This window comes from Enoplosus armatus, chromosome 17, assembly GCF_043641665.1.
Source record: "Enoplosus armatus isolate fEnoArm2 chromosome 17, fEnoArm2.hap1, whole genome shotgun sequence".
Lineage (NCBI taxonomy): Eukaryota > Metazoa > Chordata > Actinopteri > Centrarchiformes > Enoplosidae > Enoplosus > Enoplosus armatus.
This window is the reverse complement of record NC_092196.1, coordinates 20,513,182-20,527,600: the sequence shown is the minus strand read 5'-3', so window position 1 is coordinate 20,527,600 and position 14,419 is coordinate 20,513,182. Positions and strand designations below refer to the sequence as shown.

Here is a 14,419-nt window from a genome sequence, read left to right as displayed (position 1 = left end):
TGTATAAGAGTGAAGCTGTACTGAACTGTAAAGTGACACTGCACTGCTGTATCCACTGCAACCAACAGAGAGCGACGTCAGTCCACTCAGAGTCCATGATCCCAACTGAGACCTGATCAAGGTTTACACTTTTACATTTACGTTTACATTTTTGTTAATGTTTTAATTTAGGTAACCCCATTATGAGGTACTGCATATAAAATACTACAGTATACGTTGCATGTGTACAGTAGCTACACGTACCATCACTGTACTGTCCAGATTTGGACACAAATCAACTAATTTCATCAGTTTCACTTCATCTGAGGGGTCTGTTGATTCGGGAGGGACTAACAGAGCATATCCCAATCCAATTGGCTGAGTTCCCTGTCAATAGAAACTATCTTGTCTGTGATTGGCTGCTGTCTCTAAAGCCTCGGAAGTGTCATTTTTGGACTTGAGCAAAACTTCGGCATATCTAGCGGTGGTGTGGCGGCGGCTACGAGCTGAATCACAAGTTTCGGGACGAAATGGCCTGTAGAAAGCTCTAAAACAGGTACGTTTGGAGGCTTTTCTCCACACAAGAAGGGAGACGTTTAATTTCACCGATTAGCCGTTGTTTTTCTGTCCTAGTTAATGGGAGTGTTGTGTTTGCTCTCTCAAGCATGATCCGAGGTTCATTGTCTTTTGGCCACAAGCTAGCCACAACTTTCCTCCTGTCTTGTTGCGTTATTGAGAGAAGGTGACGACAAACTCCTTTAAAATGCGGTCGTGTTGTCTCGCTAACTGGTAAATATTGCCTTTAACTTCTTATATCAACTACCCACTGCCCCAGTAGCACTCTTTCAGTCTCATAGCTGACACTGACAACCTTTTTTTGCTAGTTGCTAGTTATTGTGATAAACTTCTTCCACCAAAATACATCGTAAGGAGCAGCGCGAACCATCTATTGAAGTTGACATTTCATGGATAAAGTGAACAGCTTCTACGCCGAATTTACTTATATTCATAATTTATTGAGGAAAACATTTATTTCTATTATTGAGATGTGTCTGGGTTTGCTGACAGTAGCGCCAACTTAAAAATACGAGATTTCTTAACGGAGTTTGGAAGTAGCTCTCTCCACACTCCAGATAAGTTAAGATTGGCAGGACTAGATCCACCGATCTGCCTCCTCGTGATATTGCAACACGAAAATGTGAGAAATTATGCAGCGTGAATTATGTAATTATGCATTTTACATTATGGAATAAGACTATAGGGCAGCCCCAATGCTGGTGGGCGGAGGTTTAACTTGAAAATAACTACAAAATACGGAAGTTGCTGTGAGCGAGTTTAGACATGTCTGATGTCTGCTGTTGTCTCGTCTTGTCAGTGGTCTGTTCTAATAATAATAATGTGGGTTTGCTCTTGAGTGCCTTTCATAACTTTCCTGTTAGTCACAACATGTGCAGCATGCTTGAAGGAGTTGCATGCAGCTTATTTTAAACTCCTTGCTGATGACGACATGTATTGAAAGATTCAAATGTGAGAATACTGTTTGTGTCCACTAATATACATTATGGTAAATGCTGTCATAGCAGCCAGTGTGCTCATGGATATGAAAGAAGAATATGAAAACACAGAGTGATGAGCCAGAATAAACAAGCACACACAAAAGCAGCACAACAAAACCTTTATAAAGTCTGCTTCATCAGTCAATGTTTGTTACTTCTAGCATGCAGAAATGTGTGGTTATATCGAAGTTTCTTTTAGGCTTATTTCCCCAGCAGGACTTGTTTGTGTCACTAAATTTGTGGCAAGCACATATTTCTGACACCGTAAACAGTCTGACAGACCTGTGAAAGCGGGACAGTAGGACATCGCTCCATGCAGGTTGACCTAAATACTCTGAAAAGAATCGCCGGCTTTACATCAGAAGCATGCAAGAAATAAAAGACAAAAGGAGATTTCAGTTTGTTTCCAGCCACACCCGTATAATATAGACAAGAGATTTTCTGTGTTATAGGAAAACCAGCTTGTTTGGCAAAGTGCCCTGCATTCACTTTGAGTCTTCAGTGGGTTTTGGAGAGAATGAGGGATTATAAACCACAGGATTAAAGAGATGGAGGGAGGGCCAGCACCCTTTTTAGAGGATGAAACTCTAAGTTGTGGGTGGCTGTTAACGGCTGGACTAAAGGCTGCTGTTTGTTAGCAGAGAGACGGGAGGACTAATGTATATGTGCATGTTGTTCACGTTGGAGGGAGCGAGCGAGCGAGTGCATGCCTGCATAATTCTGTGGCTCTTCATTTGCATTCATCTGTGTATAAATACATAAATAAACTGGGGTTTTGTTTGATGTAACAGTAAATCAGTTCAGTGGTCCACTAAACCACTAAACCACTAAACCTAAACTTAGACTCTTGGGTGGATTGATGACTAGTTAACAAGATACATGTAAATAAGTTGGAGTTGTTGAAACTAAGTTCCTGATGGAACTAAGCTAGCAGATCCCTCTGCTGCTAGTCTTTGTGCTAAGCTAAACTAACATCCTGGACCTACAGCATCTCTGTTTCTGACCCACAGAGACGATGAACTGATCTTCTTATCTGACTACAGCTGAAACCATTGATTGATTTATCGATTAGCTGAGTGCTATTTTGATAATTGATGAATCTATTAACTAATTCAACAAGGAAAAGTGCCAACATTCATCGTTTGTAGCTTTTCAAGTGTGAGAATCTGCCTCTGTTCTGTGTTTTATATCGTTGGCACTGTTAGTCGGACAAAACAAACTATTTGAATACGACAACACGATTGATCTGCAGCCCTACATCAGATTCTGGATAATGGATCATTTTCCAGAATGACAGGCATGATTTTCCGGTGCATAGTTGTGATATTTATAGAGGGTTGTGCTTTGTTTCTACGTGAAATAAATTGGTATAAAACTGGAGCGCTGTAGAGCTCAAGCGGCGATAAGAGGGTGAAATCACACCTTGTGATCATTGGGTTGTTGTTAATAAGATGGTGGATAACTGTCTTCATCCTATAGATAATTGTTTTCATGGTCTAGTGTAACATAAGATGCCCTCCTGGGCCACGCGATGATACTGTATGTGGCAGACGCATGAGGCCTGTCGGCGACTTCCTCTTTAGATGCTGTAAAGGAAACATGGCCGACGGCAGCGAGAACCAGGTTGTGTCACTACTTTCAGCTCTGGGTGGAAAGAGAGTGTTATAAAATGCTAAAAACTATTAATTAAATATCTTTGTTTTGTTTGTCTGTTAATCTGACAGGAAATCAAATTTGAAGATTTCTCTTTAGACTGTGTGAAATTGCGATGGACTAAACGGTTAACAGATTAATTGATCATGAACATGATCTGTTGACGTTCCCCTTGATTCTCTCACCAAAAATAGACTGCGTTGACAGGAAGACATTTAGGGTAGTGTAAAAGGAAATTCATCTCATCTTCAGTTTCATTCTGTCTGCAGTGTGAGCAGAGACTCTGGGTATGATGGCGCTATCAACTTCAAATAAGTGTATCAACAGTGTGTCTGTATATTTCATGCTATGATTTAAAGAAAGTTTGCTTTCGTCAGCCTGTTTTGAGAGTGAAATGATGCTGTGAGAGTGTGAGAAGTACTCTGGTGTTACTACTTTACTGCTGTACTGTTGGAAAAGTGTTGCTGTAGATGCTCAGTTGTAAACTCTCATGTGTTTGTGTGACTGCGGTGACATTAACGCTCATTCTGTAGATGAACTCTACGTGTTGATGTTACTTTGTTCTGTGCTATCAGTGTTCTCATACTCTGGATGACTTTAACATTAACACGCAGCCAAAATAATCATTATTTTAGTGATCTTAGATAATAGATGCTGAGGTCACAGGAAGAAGCTTGTTAATCTGACCTTATATTACCTGCTGGGTGTATTCTGCGGTCAGTATTGTATAATAAGTACACCCATTTTGTGTTTTATCTTTGCAAGGAAGGTTTACGTTGTGTCAGAGGTGGGCCACACTGAGCAGCTCTTATCCAAACTGTACTTCCCACACACTGAAAGTAGAGTTGTTAACTGACTGGTAGGTTTCTGGCTGGTAGCAGTAGGAAGTGGTTTTCTTGTTGCCACACATCCTCTGCCAGTCAAAAGGCTCTGCATGCTGGGTAGTTTTTGTAGTGGAGGATGCAGGTTATTAAGCTCTCAAACATTTTCATTATTCTCAGGGTGGTTACAGAGGTGTATTTGTGTTTGATTCTTTCAGCAAAACACAACCACGTTATTTCAAAACCTTTATAAGGACAGACTACAGCAGTACTAGTAGTAGGACTACTGTAGGGAGGGGGACGGTGGATTCAAGACCTTGAGACTGAAGGTTACAGGAAGATTGTGGTTTTTGGATGAATGTTAGTACAGTAAACACATCTTGTCCCGTGTTAGATCAAGTGCTTTGAGTGCCGATTAAAAAATGTTAATCATACTTTAATTATCAGCGGATATTGTATTGCAAGAGTGGGTGTTGTTGGGAAAGAATTACGCAGTTTCCTGAAGTACACAAGAATTTCTATGAAACAGGACTGAAAAGGTGGGCGGCTGGATGTCAGAGTATAATGGTTTGGGTATTTAATTGAAAATTATATTAATTGATTGTAATTGATGCCTTCTAAACTGATGCAGAGGTTACCCTCAAATAAATGCATCACATAGCATGTTTTATTTTGTTAGATTTAGATCGATCTGAGTCACTGCCAACTTCATCACGTCTAGTCTGATCAGTTTATTTATTTTATAGCTCTTCCATACTGAGACTTTCTAATTCAAAAATCTAAATCTGAATGAATTGAAACCTCGGGACACGAGCTGAGACACTTTTGCACGTCGTGATGAGTCTGGGAGTGTGTTTGTGTCTGGTTTCAGGTTAAACTGCGTCTTGGTTGTGTTTTGTAAATATTCTCCTCCTGCTTGTGTCAGGAGGCGGGAGGATGTCTGTGGAGGTGGACGTGTTGCTGCAGGAGGCGAAGGAAAGCATCGAGGCGGCCCAGAACTACCGCAGTGAACTCCAGCAGCGCCTGCAAGGCCTCAACCAGGCCCGCAAACAGGTACCACATCTGTCCACATCTGTCCACACCTCTACGCATACACAGATTTATGCTCATAACTCCCTTAGAGGTGTCACTAGGGAGAAAACATGGCTCCTGCCCTGAGGTATGATGGATTTTCCTCCCTGATCACCACGAGTAAACTCAGCCAGGCCGGGGCAATGTGAAGTGTGTTAGCCCCTGACCCAGCACAGTCTCAGGGGAGTGTATTCTCCCTCTCCCTCTGTCTGTTATCTCTTCCTTCCTCCTGCTGTCTAGATTTACCCCTCCAGCTGCTCACAGTAAACAATGCTGCTATTTCCTGCTGCTATGGACGCACAGTACGTCTTAGAGGAGAGGGACGAGGACAGATTCATGTCCAAAAACATGAATTTAATTGATCAATAACACTGTGGAATTAAAAAGTAAAGTGGGGTTTTATTCTGGATGCATAAATATATTATTTTCACTACGGTCACTACGGCTGGGTATCATTTCAAAGATGTTTAATATTAGGACTGATAGGAGACTTGAGTTTGGTAAAATTATACTGATCAACATGTTTTTAGCCAACTCAGGTGCTATATTTGATGAATCTGTGCAGACTTTGGATGCTAACTTTCGGTATTTGACGGTTTTCAACACATTTCGGGTCAGTAACTACAAGTATTCAGGTTTGCCCTTTTAGTCACTTATTCAAACATGTCAGTTTAAAGCAGATTAAGCAGCTCTCCTCTGTTTGATCCACAGTGAAATATCTCAACTACTGTTGAATTGATCGGTCATGCAAGTGATGCTAACTGTACGCCTGCTAATACGCTAACTTCAGAATGCTAACATACCCGTGCCACCAAACATCAGGTTGTGAGGATTTAATAGTTGTTAATATGCATGTTAATATGCCAACTGTTGCTCATTAATAGTAGAACATGCTCATGAGTTGAGCCTGACCAGATGAATCTGACATAGACTCCATGACTGCAGACTTTTAGAGTTGCTATTAAAACAATGCTGTTGGTTTCTCCAGGAGGCAGATACAAGCTATACATGTGTTTGTTCCACTAACAGCGTACTTTGCACTTCGTCTAAAAATCCTTGACCGCAGCATGATCCTTGAAAGTCCTTAGTGTTGCAATCCTACTTCAACTTTTACACAAGTAAGATAGATATTACCTGAAATAATATCATTTCATAAAGCTTTTTCACAGCCATCCGCAGCCCCTGACATTGACGATTTATTGGTTTTGTCTGGAGATGTATATTAAGTATAAAGTGAAACATGCTCTTTAAGTCACTCTCACACACACAATACAATGTTTTTAGTGTTTGTGTGTCTGAGAGTCCCTCCACCCAGTCCCAGCTGCTCCATCATACATTATGTTGGATCGAGTATGTGGTCCGGTTTGTTTCCCATAACCCCCTTCTTTCCCACAGCAGCGATGGCTCACCACCAGATTAAAGGAATCCAGGAAACATCACACACACACACACACACACACACACACACACACACACACACACACTCACTCAATGAGAATAAGAAAGGAGATGCCAGAGTGTGTGTGTTTGAAAACTCAGACAATACTATCACTGCGGCATCTTGTCCTCCTTAAAACACTCGGCTGATTCCAGATCAGCTCCTCCCATGTTTGATGATGTCTGGTCATATTTTTAGTTTGACTATTATTCTACGAACCCCAAAATATTGATCATTGGTTGTCTGTGTCGCACTGATAGTCGTCAGGAAGGGATGCGTTGTCTCCAGTGGAAAACGTCCTGTGTCTGCTCAACACACACACACACACACGCACACACACACACACACACACACACAGTTCAGTGTGTAAAAGCCAGTGTGTGTTTCCATCCTCATGCTGTCCCTGCTTTATCATTGCAGCAGTTGTTAATCAGCTTTCCGTTTCCTGCTATCTCTCTATCGCTCTGTCTGTATACTCATAGTGAAATACTTTGGTGTGTGTGTGTGTGTGTGTGTGTGTGTGTGTGTGTGTGTGTGTGTGTGTGTGTGTGTGTGTGTGTGTGTGTGTGTGTGTGCGCGCATGTGTGTGTTTGTGTATAAAAGTGTGTCCTGCAGAGAGGAACTGAAACATGACCTGTGCTGCTGATGGCAAACCAGCGGCTTCCTGACAAGCTACTTGTCATTGAGTCGATGCTAGCACTGTGTATGGTGGTGGTAGTAGTAGTAGTAGTAGTACACACTGTACATACACCGTCCTGCTGCCCCAAATACTCACTAGAGCACCAAATGTGGATTAATCCGCCGCTGAAAATAGTCCCCAACAAACTCACTGTTTCCTCCTGTTGGTTTGATAAAAACTACAGTGAGCAGCTGTTTTATTTATTTCAATGACTGAGCCCCCGGGGATCAATAATAAAGTATTTCTGATTTTTAAATATGAAACTGTATATCTGTGAGGTGTTTCTTACGTTCTCAGTAGGAACCACTGGGACAAGACTGAGAGACGGACTGACATGTTGTTGGTTTTAGTCTTTTCGTGGGATTTGTTGACCAAAACTAGAATAAAGAATATCACCTCATCCTTAAAGATACTGCTGTTAGTTATAACTGCTACTAGCTGCCATTGTTCACTGGTATACCATTTGAAATGTTAGTTAGCCAGAGACATTAGTTACCGAGTTATTTGATTATTATTTCTAAATGCTGAAAGTGTACAAATGTAAGCTAAATATCATGACATAGTGACAGCATGTTGTCTGCGTGTCTTTGTTTGATTGATTATTTGTGAAGAAGAAATCTGTCTGTACCAGTTCTCTGTGTGATCTGTCCAGTAGTAGTTAAAAGACACTGATACAGAATGTATTAGTACTGAAGTAACGACTGCTGCAGTGTCGGTCTCATACCTGGACCAAATCTTGGCTGTGAAGGTTTGAAATTGGATAAATGTAAAGCAGAATGACGATGCTCTCTAACAGCCGGCACTCTTTTCAAAGAAACCTTCGTCTTTTTGACCTTCTTCCTCGTCTCTCTGTTGTTCAGGTCCGGGGCAGCTCGGGTCAGGCCCGCGAGGCCCTCCGGCGGCACTTTGCGGAGCTGCAGGCGGCAGCAAGTCGGCTGCTGGCGGAGCGGTTGGCCGCCCTGCTGGTTGAGGTGGACGCCATCGAGGCGGACAGCGTCAAACCTCTAGATGACTGCCAGAGCCTCATAGAGCACGGGGTGGGCCAGGCTGACGAGCTGCTGAGGGAGGGTGGGTCCACACAGACACCATCTGCAAAACGTCTCTTTTATTTCCGGAGGGAGCAAAGGAACGCTTGTTTTCTACTTGTTAGCTTTTATCTGCTGTTATGTGATGATAAAATATAATCTCTGGGTTGTGGACGGTTGTAGATGTCACCGTGGCAATTTTCCTAATTTTATGACATCGAGAAAATAATCTTTAAAAGTCATGTATTGAACATAGCCTCTGTCTCTGTGTCTCCAGGGGAAGCAGCTCTGCGTTGTGGTCTTGGGGAGAAGGAGGACCAACTGGGCAGCTTCACCAAGAAGGCCTTGCACATCCAACTGGACAGGTAGGACAGAGACTCTGCAGGAGTTTCCATCCATCTGTGTGAGATAATATTCCATGATCACAAACTATATTGACATCTTTTCTGGTTCTGGTGTTTTCCAGTTTACCAGAGGTACCAGCGTTGGTGGACGTGCCGTGTGTTTCTGCCCAGCTGGACGACTCCCTGCTGGGTCTGCTGAGGGACCGGGTGTCCCGCCACGGCTCAGTCTCCTCCCACCCACCCGTCCAGATCGAGGAGCTGCAGGAGAGACCGGGCAGCATCCTGGTCCGCTGGTGTAAGGTCAGCAGGGGGGGGGAGACCACACTCACATACACACAGGACATGTTGAGGTAAATGTCAAACACTTGATTATCATTCGTGTGCATCAGGTGGATGAAGACTTCGCAGCTGCAGATTATCGGGTGCAGTACCGGCGGTCTGGCAGCGGGGGGAGCCAGTATGAGGACGCCTACATCGGTCGGGACTGTGAGTTCCTGGTTCTCCACCTCGACCCTCACACTGATTATCTGTTCAGGGTCTGCGCCCGCGGGGAGGGTCGCACCGAGTGGAGCCCCTGGAGCATCCCGCAGACAGGATTCACCACGCTCGCACCGCATGGTAGGTGAAGACTCAGCGGACCCGCAGAGGCCAGCGCAGAAACCTGTTTAGGGGGGAACCGAAGCTGCGGAGGTCTAAACAGCACGCTCAGACTGCTGAGCTCGAGAGGATCTAAACTCTTAGTAGCTGGATGATGATGCAGGTGGTTTTAGGTTTTAATCATCCCGGTTTGGAGATATCTGTGTCTGGGATTCTAATACAATGGAAGTGAAAGAAATTTGGTTTGTTTTGCTCACAGCATGAAAAATTCAACTCCAGCATGAATTTCTAGACATGAGAACACTGAATAATATATCTGTGTGTGTGTGTGTGTGTGTGTGTGTGTGTGTGTGTGTGTGTGTGTGTGTGTGTGTGTGTGTGTGTGTGTGTGTGTTGTCTCATCCTCCAGAGTGGCGTCCGGCCACTGAGGGCTTCATCCTGAGCAGCAGGAGAAACATCGCTCTGCGCAACGACTCCACCCAAACCCGCTGCCCCGTCCTCTACTCCAACGCACCCACATACTTCTGTGGCCAGACACTGACCTTCAAGTACGCGCACACACACACACACACACACACACACACACACACAAGGAAACCCTGACCCTTATAGATGTATGTATGCCTTCAACCTGGCAAATAATGAAATTACTGTTAAATATTTGAATAGCTGTAGATTATAGATTCAATTCTGTATGTGAATGTACAGTAATCTAACTGTGTGTGTGTGTGTGTGTGTGTGTGTGTGTGTAGGATCTCTGCAGCAGGTCAGATGGATCGGAGGGACAGTCTGGGCGTGTGCGTGGACAGTCAGAGGGGGGCAGAGTCGCTTCAGAGAGACCAGGCCGTCTGCATCTCCACCAACGGTACGCCGACACAGACGGAGAGACATGTAGTCCTTTTAGGGATTTGTTGTTATTTTTAATAGAAGTCACCAACTATTACTGGGCGATTGTAGCTGAAGTATTGATCATTTTTAATAAAGACCAGGAGGAAAAAGGTTGAATTTAAACACTTTATTTTGACTTACGTCTTCGTGTTCAGGGGCCGTGTTCGTCAACGGCAAAGAGATGACCAACCAGCTGCCCGCCATCACCGTGGGCTCCGCTGTCACCTTTGACATGGAAGTGGTGAACCTGTTTCCCATCAGCAACAACAACCTGAGCGAGGGGGGCAACTTCAAGCTGCGGGTGACCATCGGCTCGGGGAACCGGGAGGTGGTGTTTGATTGGCTGGTGGACCAGGCGGTGGACTGCCTCTTCTTCGGCTGCTCGTTCGTCCACTCCGGCTGGAAAGTGCTCGTGTTCTAAAGGCTCCGTCGCTCAGCTTGAGAAGAGTAAAGATGGATCCTTGAATCTGCTGGAGCTCAGAGTGTCAACGTTTCTCTTCTGTTGTTTTTCCTCTCACACCTCAGTCACTCACAGGGCGACAAGTCCGGAAACAGAAATCTGTCATTTCTCCCCAGAATGAGTTTTTCCACTTTAGCAGCTGCACACATTATTCATACGTAATTCACTGCTCAGGGCTCCTTCTGCAACCTGGAATTCTGTCATGGAGCTTTCCAGGCAGGGAAAGTTCCTGGGAAATGGGACAAAATTGACCAGCATGTCCTGGAAAACAGCTAGCCGACTTCACCAGACCACAATGACAAAGCAACGGCTGTGAAGGTCCAAGCAGAAGTAAAACTCTTCGGTCCTGCAGCACCTGACAGGTTCACTGAAGCAGAGCCAACGTTGGCAACGCGAGCAGGTTTCATTTCTGTTTGGAAAAGAGATTAAACTTAAAGCTGGAGTCCACGGGGCTCCACAGAGAATGATTTTGTAGCAAGAAAACAAGATTACGAGGATTACAGACAAATCTTTAAAAATCTGCTGCATTCATCGGTTTTACTGTCAAAAGCAGCAGCTTGTTTCTTTCAGTGTGTTTACATGAACTAACAGGAAGTAACTGGGTCACTTTCTGCACTAATCTGAATTCGTCACATGTAGAACAAATCTGGTTTCTGTAGTCGGGGTAAAGAATTAGAGGAGCCTGGTTTCCCCAGCTAGTTTTCTCTGAGGGAAAAGTGTCGCCGTGACAACAGAGTAGTGGGATGAAACCTGAGCGCCCGTGTAAAGCTTTCAGTCGGTGAAAAGCTGTGTCCTTTTCCCGTAACCTGATTTCTCTGAGCATCTTGTTTTCTCGTGTGCTGACTGAGGCTGCAGGAGGAGATGTGACTGACCCTGATGTTTCCAGACTCTGTAAACCCTGTCGGTGTGGACCGCCGGTCTCCAGCTCTTCAGGAAAAAAAAGCAGCATATCTGACCAGGTTGGCCGTTGTTTACAGCTTTGTTGTTGTTATTTGGCATCTGTTGTAGTTGTTGATCTTTGCATCGTCTTAATTTAGCCGTAGTGCACAACCTGTCAGGACACGCACTCTGATCCTCGGAGGCTGCAAGATGATGGTTTTTAGTTTTACAATCTGCCTCTTTAAAGGTTTAAGTGGCTAAACCTGCTGGTCTTTTTGTTTTTTGTATCTTAACAGAAACCCGTCACTGTGAAAGTCTTGTATTTTTCTTTTCCTCCTAAACGTGTTCATCAGACGTTTAAAGGGACAGTTCGCCAAAAACACAAACCGGCCTGAGTGTCTGTCGGGAGTTATGGGGTGAATCTCTGAGGTCTGGAGAACCCCAGAATATGGAAGCCAGCAGGTTTTCATTTCTTTATTTCTTTTTTTAAATGTTTAGCTTGCTTACAGGCTTGTGGCACTGTGACTCGTCTGACCTGTGGGCCAATCAGAAGCTCAGTAAAATGCCTCGTGTGCTGCTGAAAGAAAGGCAGTGTCTGTTCAGAGGTAATGACACGGGGGCTCTCACCCGGAGCTCTTTATCTTTAGATCAATGTTTTTTTAAATGTGGTAACTCAGATATAATATTATCATCATCTCGACTCAACACAAACTGTTCAATAATGTGAAATCTTGTTATTGTATGATGGCTCAGACGGAGCTCCAGGCCGAACAGATGAACTGATGAACTGTGTTTTTGGCTGAACTGCCGCCTTTAAACGGATCAAACTTTTACTTTGAATTATTTGAGCTTTTTGCATCGACAATCCTAACAGTATTTACAAAACCTGCCTTTTCTAGTGGGAGGATGAGCGTGTTAGCTACACGTATGAGTGATGGTTATTGATCGTCTGTGAGGAACTAATGGGCCTCGGTCCAGTTTACACAGCCTGACTTGTTACTGTATGTGGCCGATGTTAATAAGAGTGGGATTAATGTGAGGACCTGAGTTTAACTCGTCTGTCGTAGTGTTGATGCAGAATATTGTAAAAACAGAGAAACAAGGCTTGGATGAAGACAGGAAGTGAATCTTACTTCTTCCCTTCATCTTAAAATATAATAATAAATCCACAAAATGACTTTTATACTGTTTTTAACTAATTTACTAAAGTTCAGTTTCTCTGTGTCGCCATCCAGTTATTGTCAGAAACGTCCAAGTTAACGTCTTCAAATGTCTCGTTTTGTCAAAAACACATAAAACAGTGACGTAAAACAGAGAAAAGCAACAAATCCTCACGTGAGGAGCTGGAACAAGAGAATCATTGATATTTTTACTTGAAAATCAACCTACTTTCATTAATCAATCATCAAAATAGTCGACAGCTTTCTCTCAGACACACCGAGAGAAACATTACTTTGATATTTGCTCTGCTGTTCTGCTCACAACTGTAAAGGATCAGCTGCTGTTCTTTTGTTTTGGCGACACATACTTTGATTGAACGAGACTGTCAGAATAATTGTTTCCTCTGTGTTAACTCCGAGAATTAAACTCTGGTACATCACGATGTTCCATCATGGCTGTCCACCGTCTTTATGTCACTTTTATTCTTTGTTTTGGTCCGTCTGGCGCAGTGAAGACTAATTATTAACAATGATGTTTCTGCTGCAACAAAAACATCTTGATGTCTTTACAACGTTTCAGCTCTGAATTTGTTTTTATTCGATAAAAGCAGCGTCTTCTTGACGTTGCTCCTTCCGTCTTTGGGTTTTTATTTGACAACATGTCGTTTGTTTTCTGTGTGCAAAGAATAAATACTAGTGTTTGTCCTGCTCACACTGTGGACAAGATGACTTCAATGAAAATGAAATGTCAGAAACTGTTTTGGACTCAACCGACCGACGCCTCTTCCTCAGTTCTCAAACAACGTTCTTCTGGGATGTTTCCTTGTTTTTTGGCTGATCTAAGGTCAGTGTTTTTCGTTTCTGTGGAGGACAATGGAACCCTGGATGGGTCCAGTTGATGGTACAGATTTCCTGAGACCAGTGAACACAACCTGACTGTATCTTCCTGCCTGAAGGAGAGAAAACTGGTGGCCGAACCACACTGAAGCAAACTGTGCTTCAAAGTGTTCGACAGTCTAAACAGGGACACCTGCTGGTCAAACTGTTGCATTGCATTATTTGTCATCTTTCATATTTTATTCAATAAAGTAATTTTATGTAAACTGATCACTTCTCTCGTGTTTGTGACGTAATGAGTCCTCGTTTGTTTTGTTTATGTGAAGCATCTGTTCGTCTTTATCTAGTCATTCTGTTAAAAAGCTAACAATATTTTAGTTATACCTCTACATTTATTGGTTGTTTAGAGAGGACTACGTTTAAAACAGTTTCATTAGCTGAGGTCAGTAAATATTTGATGTTCGTTACCGTGACGTTGTGTCTAAACAGGTCGGAATCAGGAGTGTTTACTGCCCTCCAGTGGTCACAATGAGGAACTGCAACAATCAATACGTCCAAACTGTAGTAATCACAAACACTGTACTTTAGTCATACAGTGCTTTGGCACAACAGACAGATGTGTAGTAACACACGCTGACCACTGGGAGCAGTGAATACTGAAACATCGTGACGGACGTTACTCTCGAAGTTGACGTAACGAGGCCTTGTTCGAGCCATCAACAGGTCTTAAAGTCACCTTTTTGTGATGGAACTTAATATCAGTGAAAGAAACGGACCATCTGCACGATTATTGTACAAAATTGTTCTTTTAATAGAAAAACCACTTTGACTCAACTTAAAAGTTCATAAGCTGGTTTTTTTTTTTTTACATAAATTGTTGAAGAAAAGTCTTGTTTTCTTGACATGGCTCCTCCCATCTTGTGCAAAATGCTGCTGGTCTCAGGTGAATGAAACAAAAACAAGAAGAACCTCCAGTGGGCTCTGAGCGTCACTCTGAGGGGTCTCATATGAACTCCGAACGCCCACCGCATG

General features: G+C 43.3%; 1 protein-coding gene across 1 annotated transcript; it reads left to right on the top strand.

Annotated features, from left to right (window-relative positions):
• The first annotated feature begins 467 nt into the window (after nucleotides 1-467).
• On the top strand, nucleotides 468-13,657 carry crlf3 (cytokine receptor-like factor 3). The gene is made up of 9 exons (XM_070923703.1): nucleotides 468-535; nucleotides 4,935-5,062; nucleotides 8,058-8,265; nucleotides 8,500-8,587; nucleotides 8,689-8,866; nucleotides 8,956-9,184; nucleotides 9,573-9,711; nucleotides 9,916-10,028; nucleotides 10,207-13,657. The coding sequence occupies exons 2-9, from the start codon at nucleotides 4,946-4,948 to the stop codon at nucleotides 10,470-10,472; spliced, it is 1,338 nt and encodes a 445-aa protein (XP_070779804.1). The 5' UTR covers nucleotides 468-535; nucleotides 4,935-4,945; the 3' UTR covers nucleotides 10,473-13,657.
• The last annotated feature ends 762 nt before the right edge of the window (nucleotides 13,658-14,419 follow it).

What these genes read in the sequence shown, in the direction of transcription:
- crlf3 (XM_070923703.1), top strand. Translation starts at nt 4,946, where the DNA reads ATGTCTGTGGAGGTGGACGTGTTGCTGCAGGAGGCGAAGGAAAGCATC. An exon ending in TCCTGGTCCGCTGGTGTAAG is followed by an intron (nt 8,867 to 8,955) that starts GTCAGCAGGGGG and finishes CGTGTGCATCAG; the next exon opens with GTGGATGAAGACTTCGCAGC. An exon ending in GGCCAGACACTGACCTTCAA is followed by an intron (nt 9,712 to 9,915) that starts GTACGCGCACAC and finishes GTGTGTGTGTAG; the next exon opens with GATCTCTGCAGCAGGTCAGA.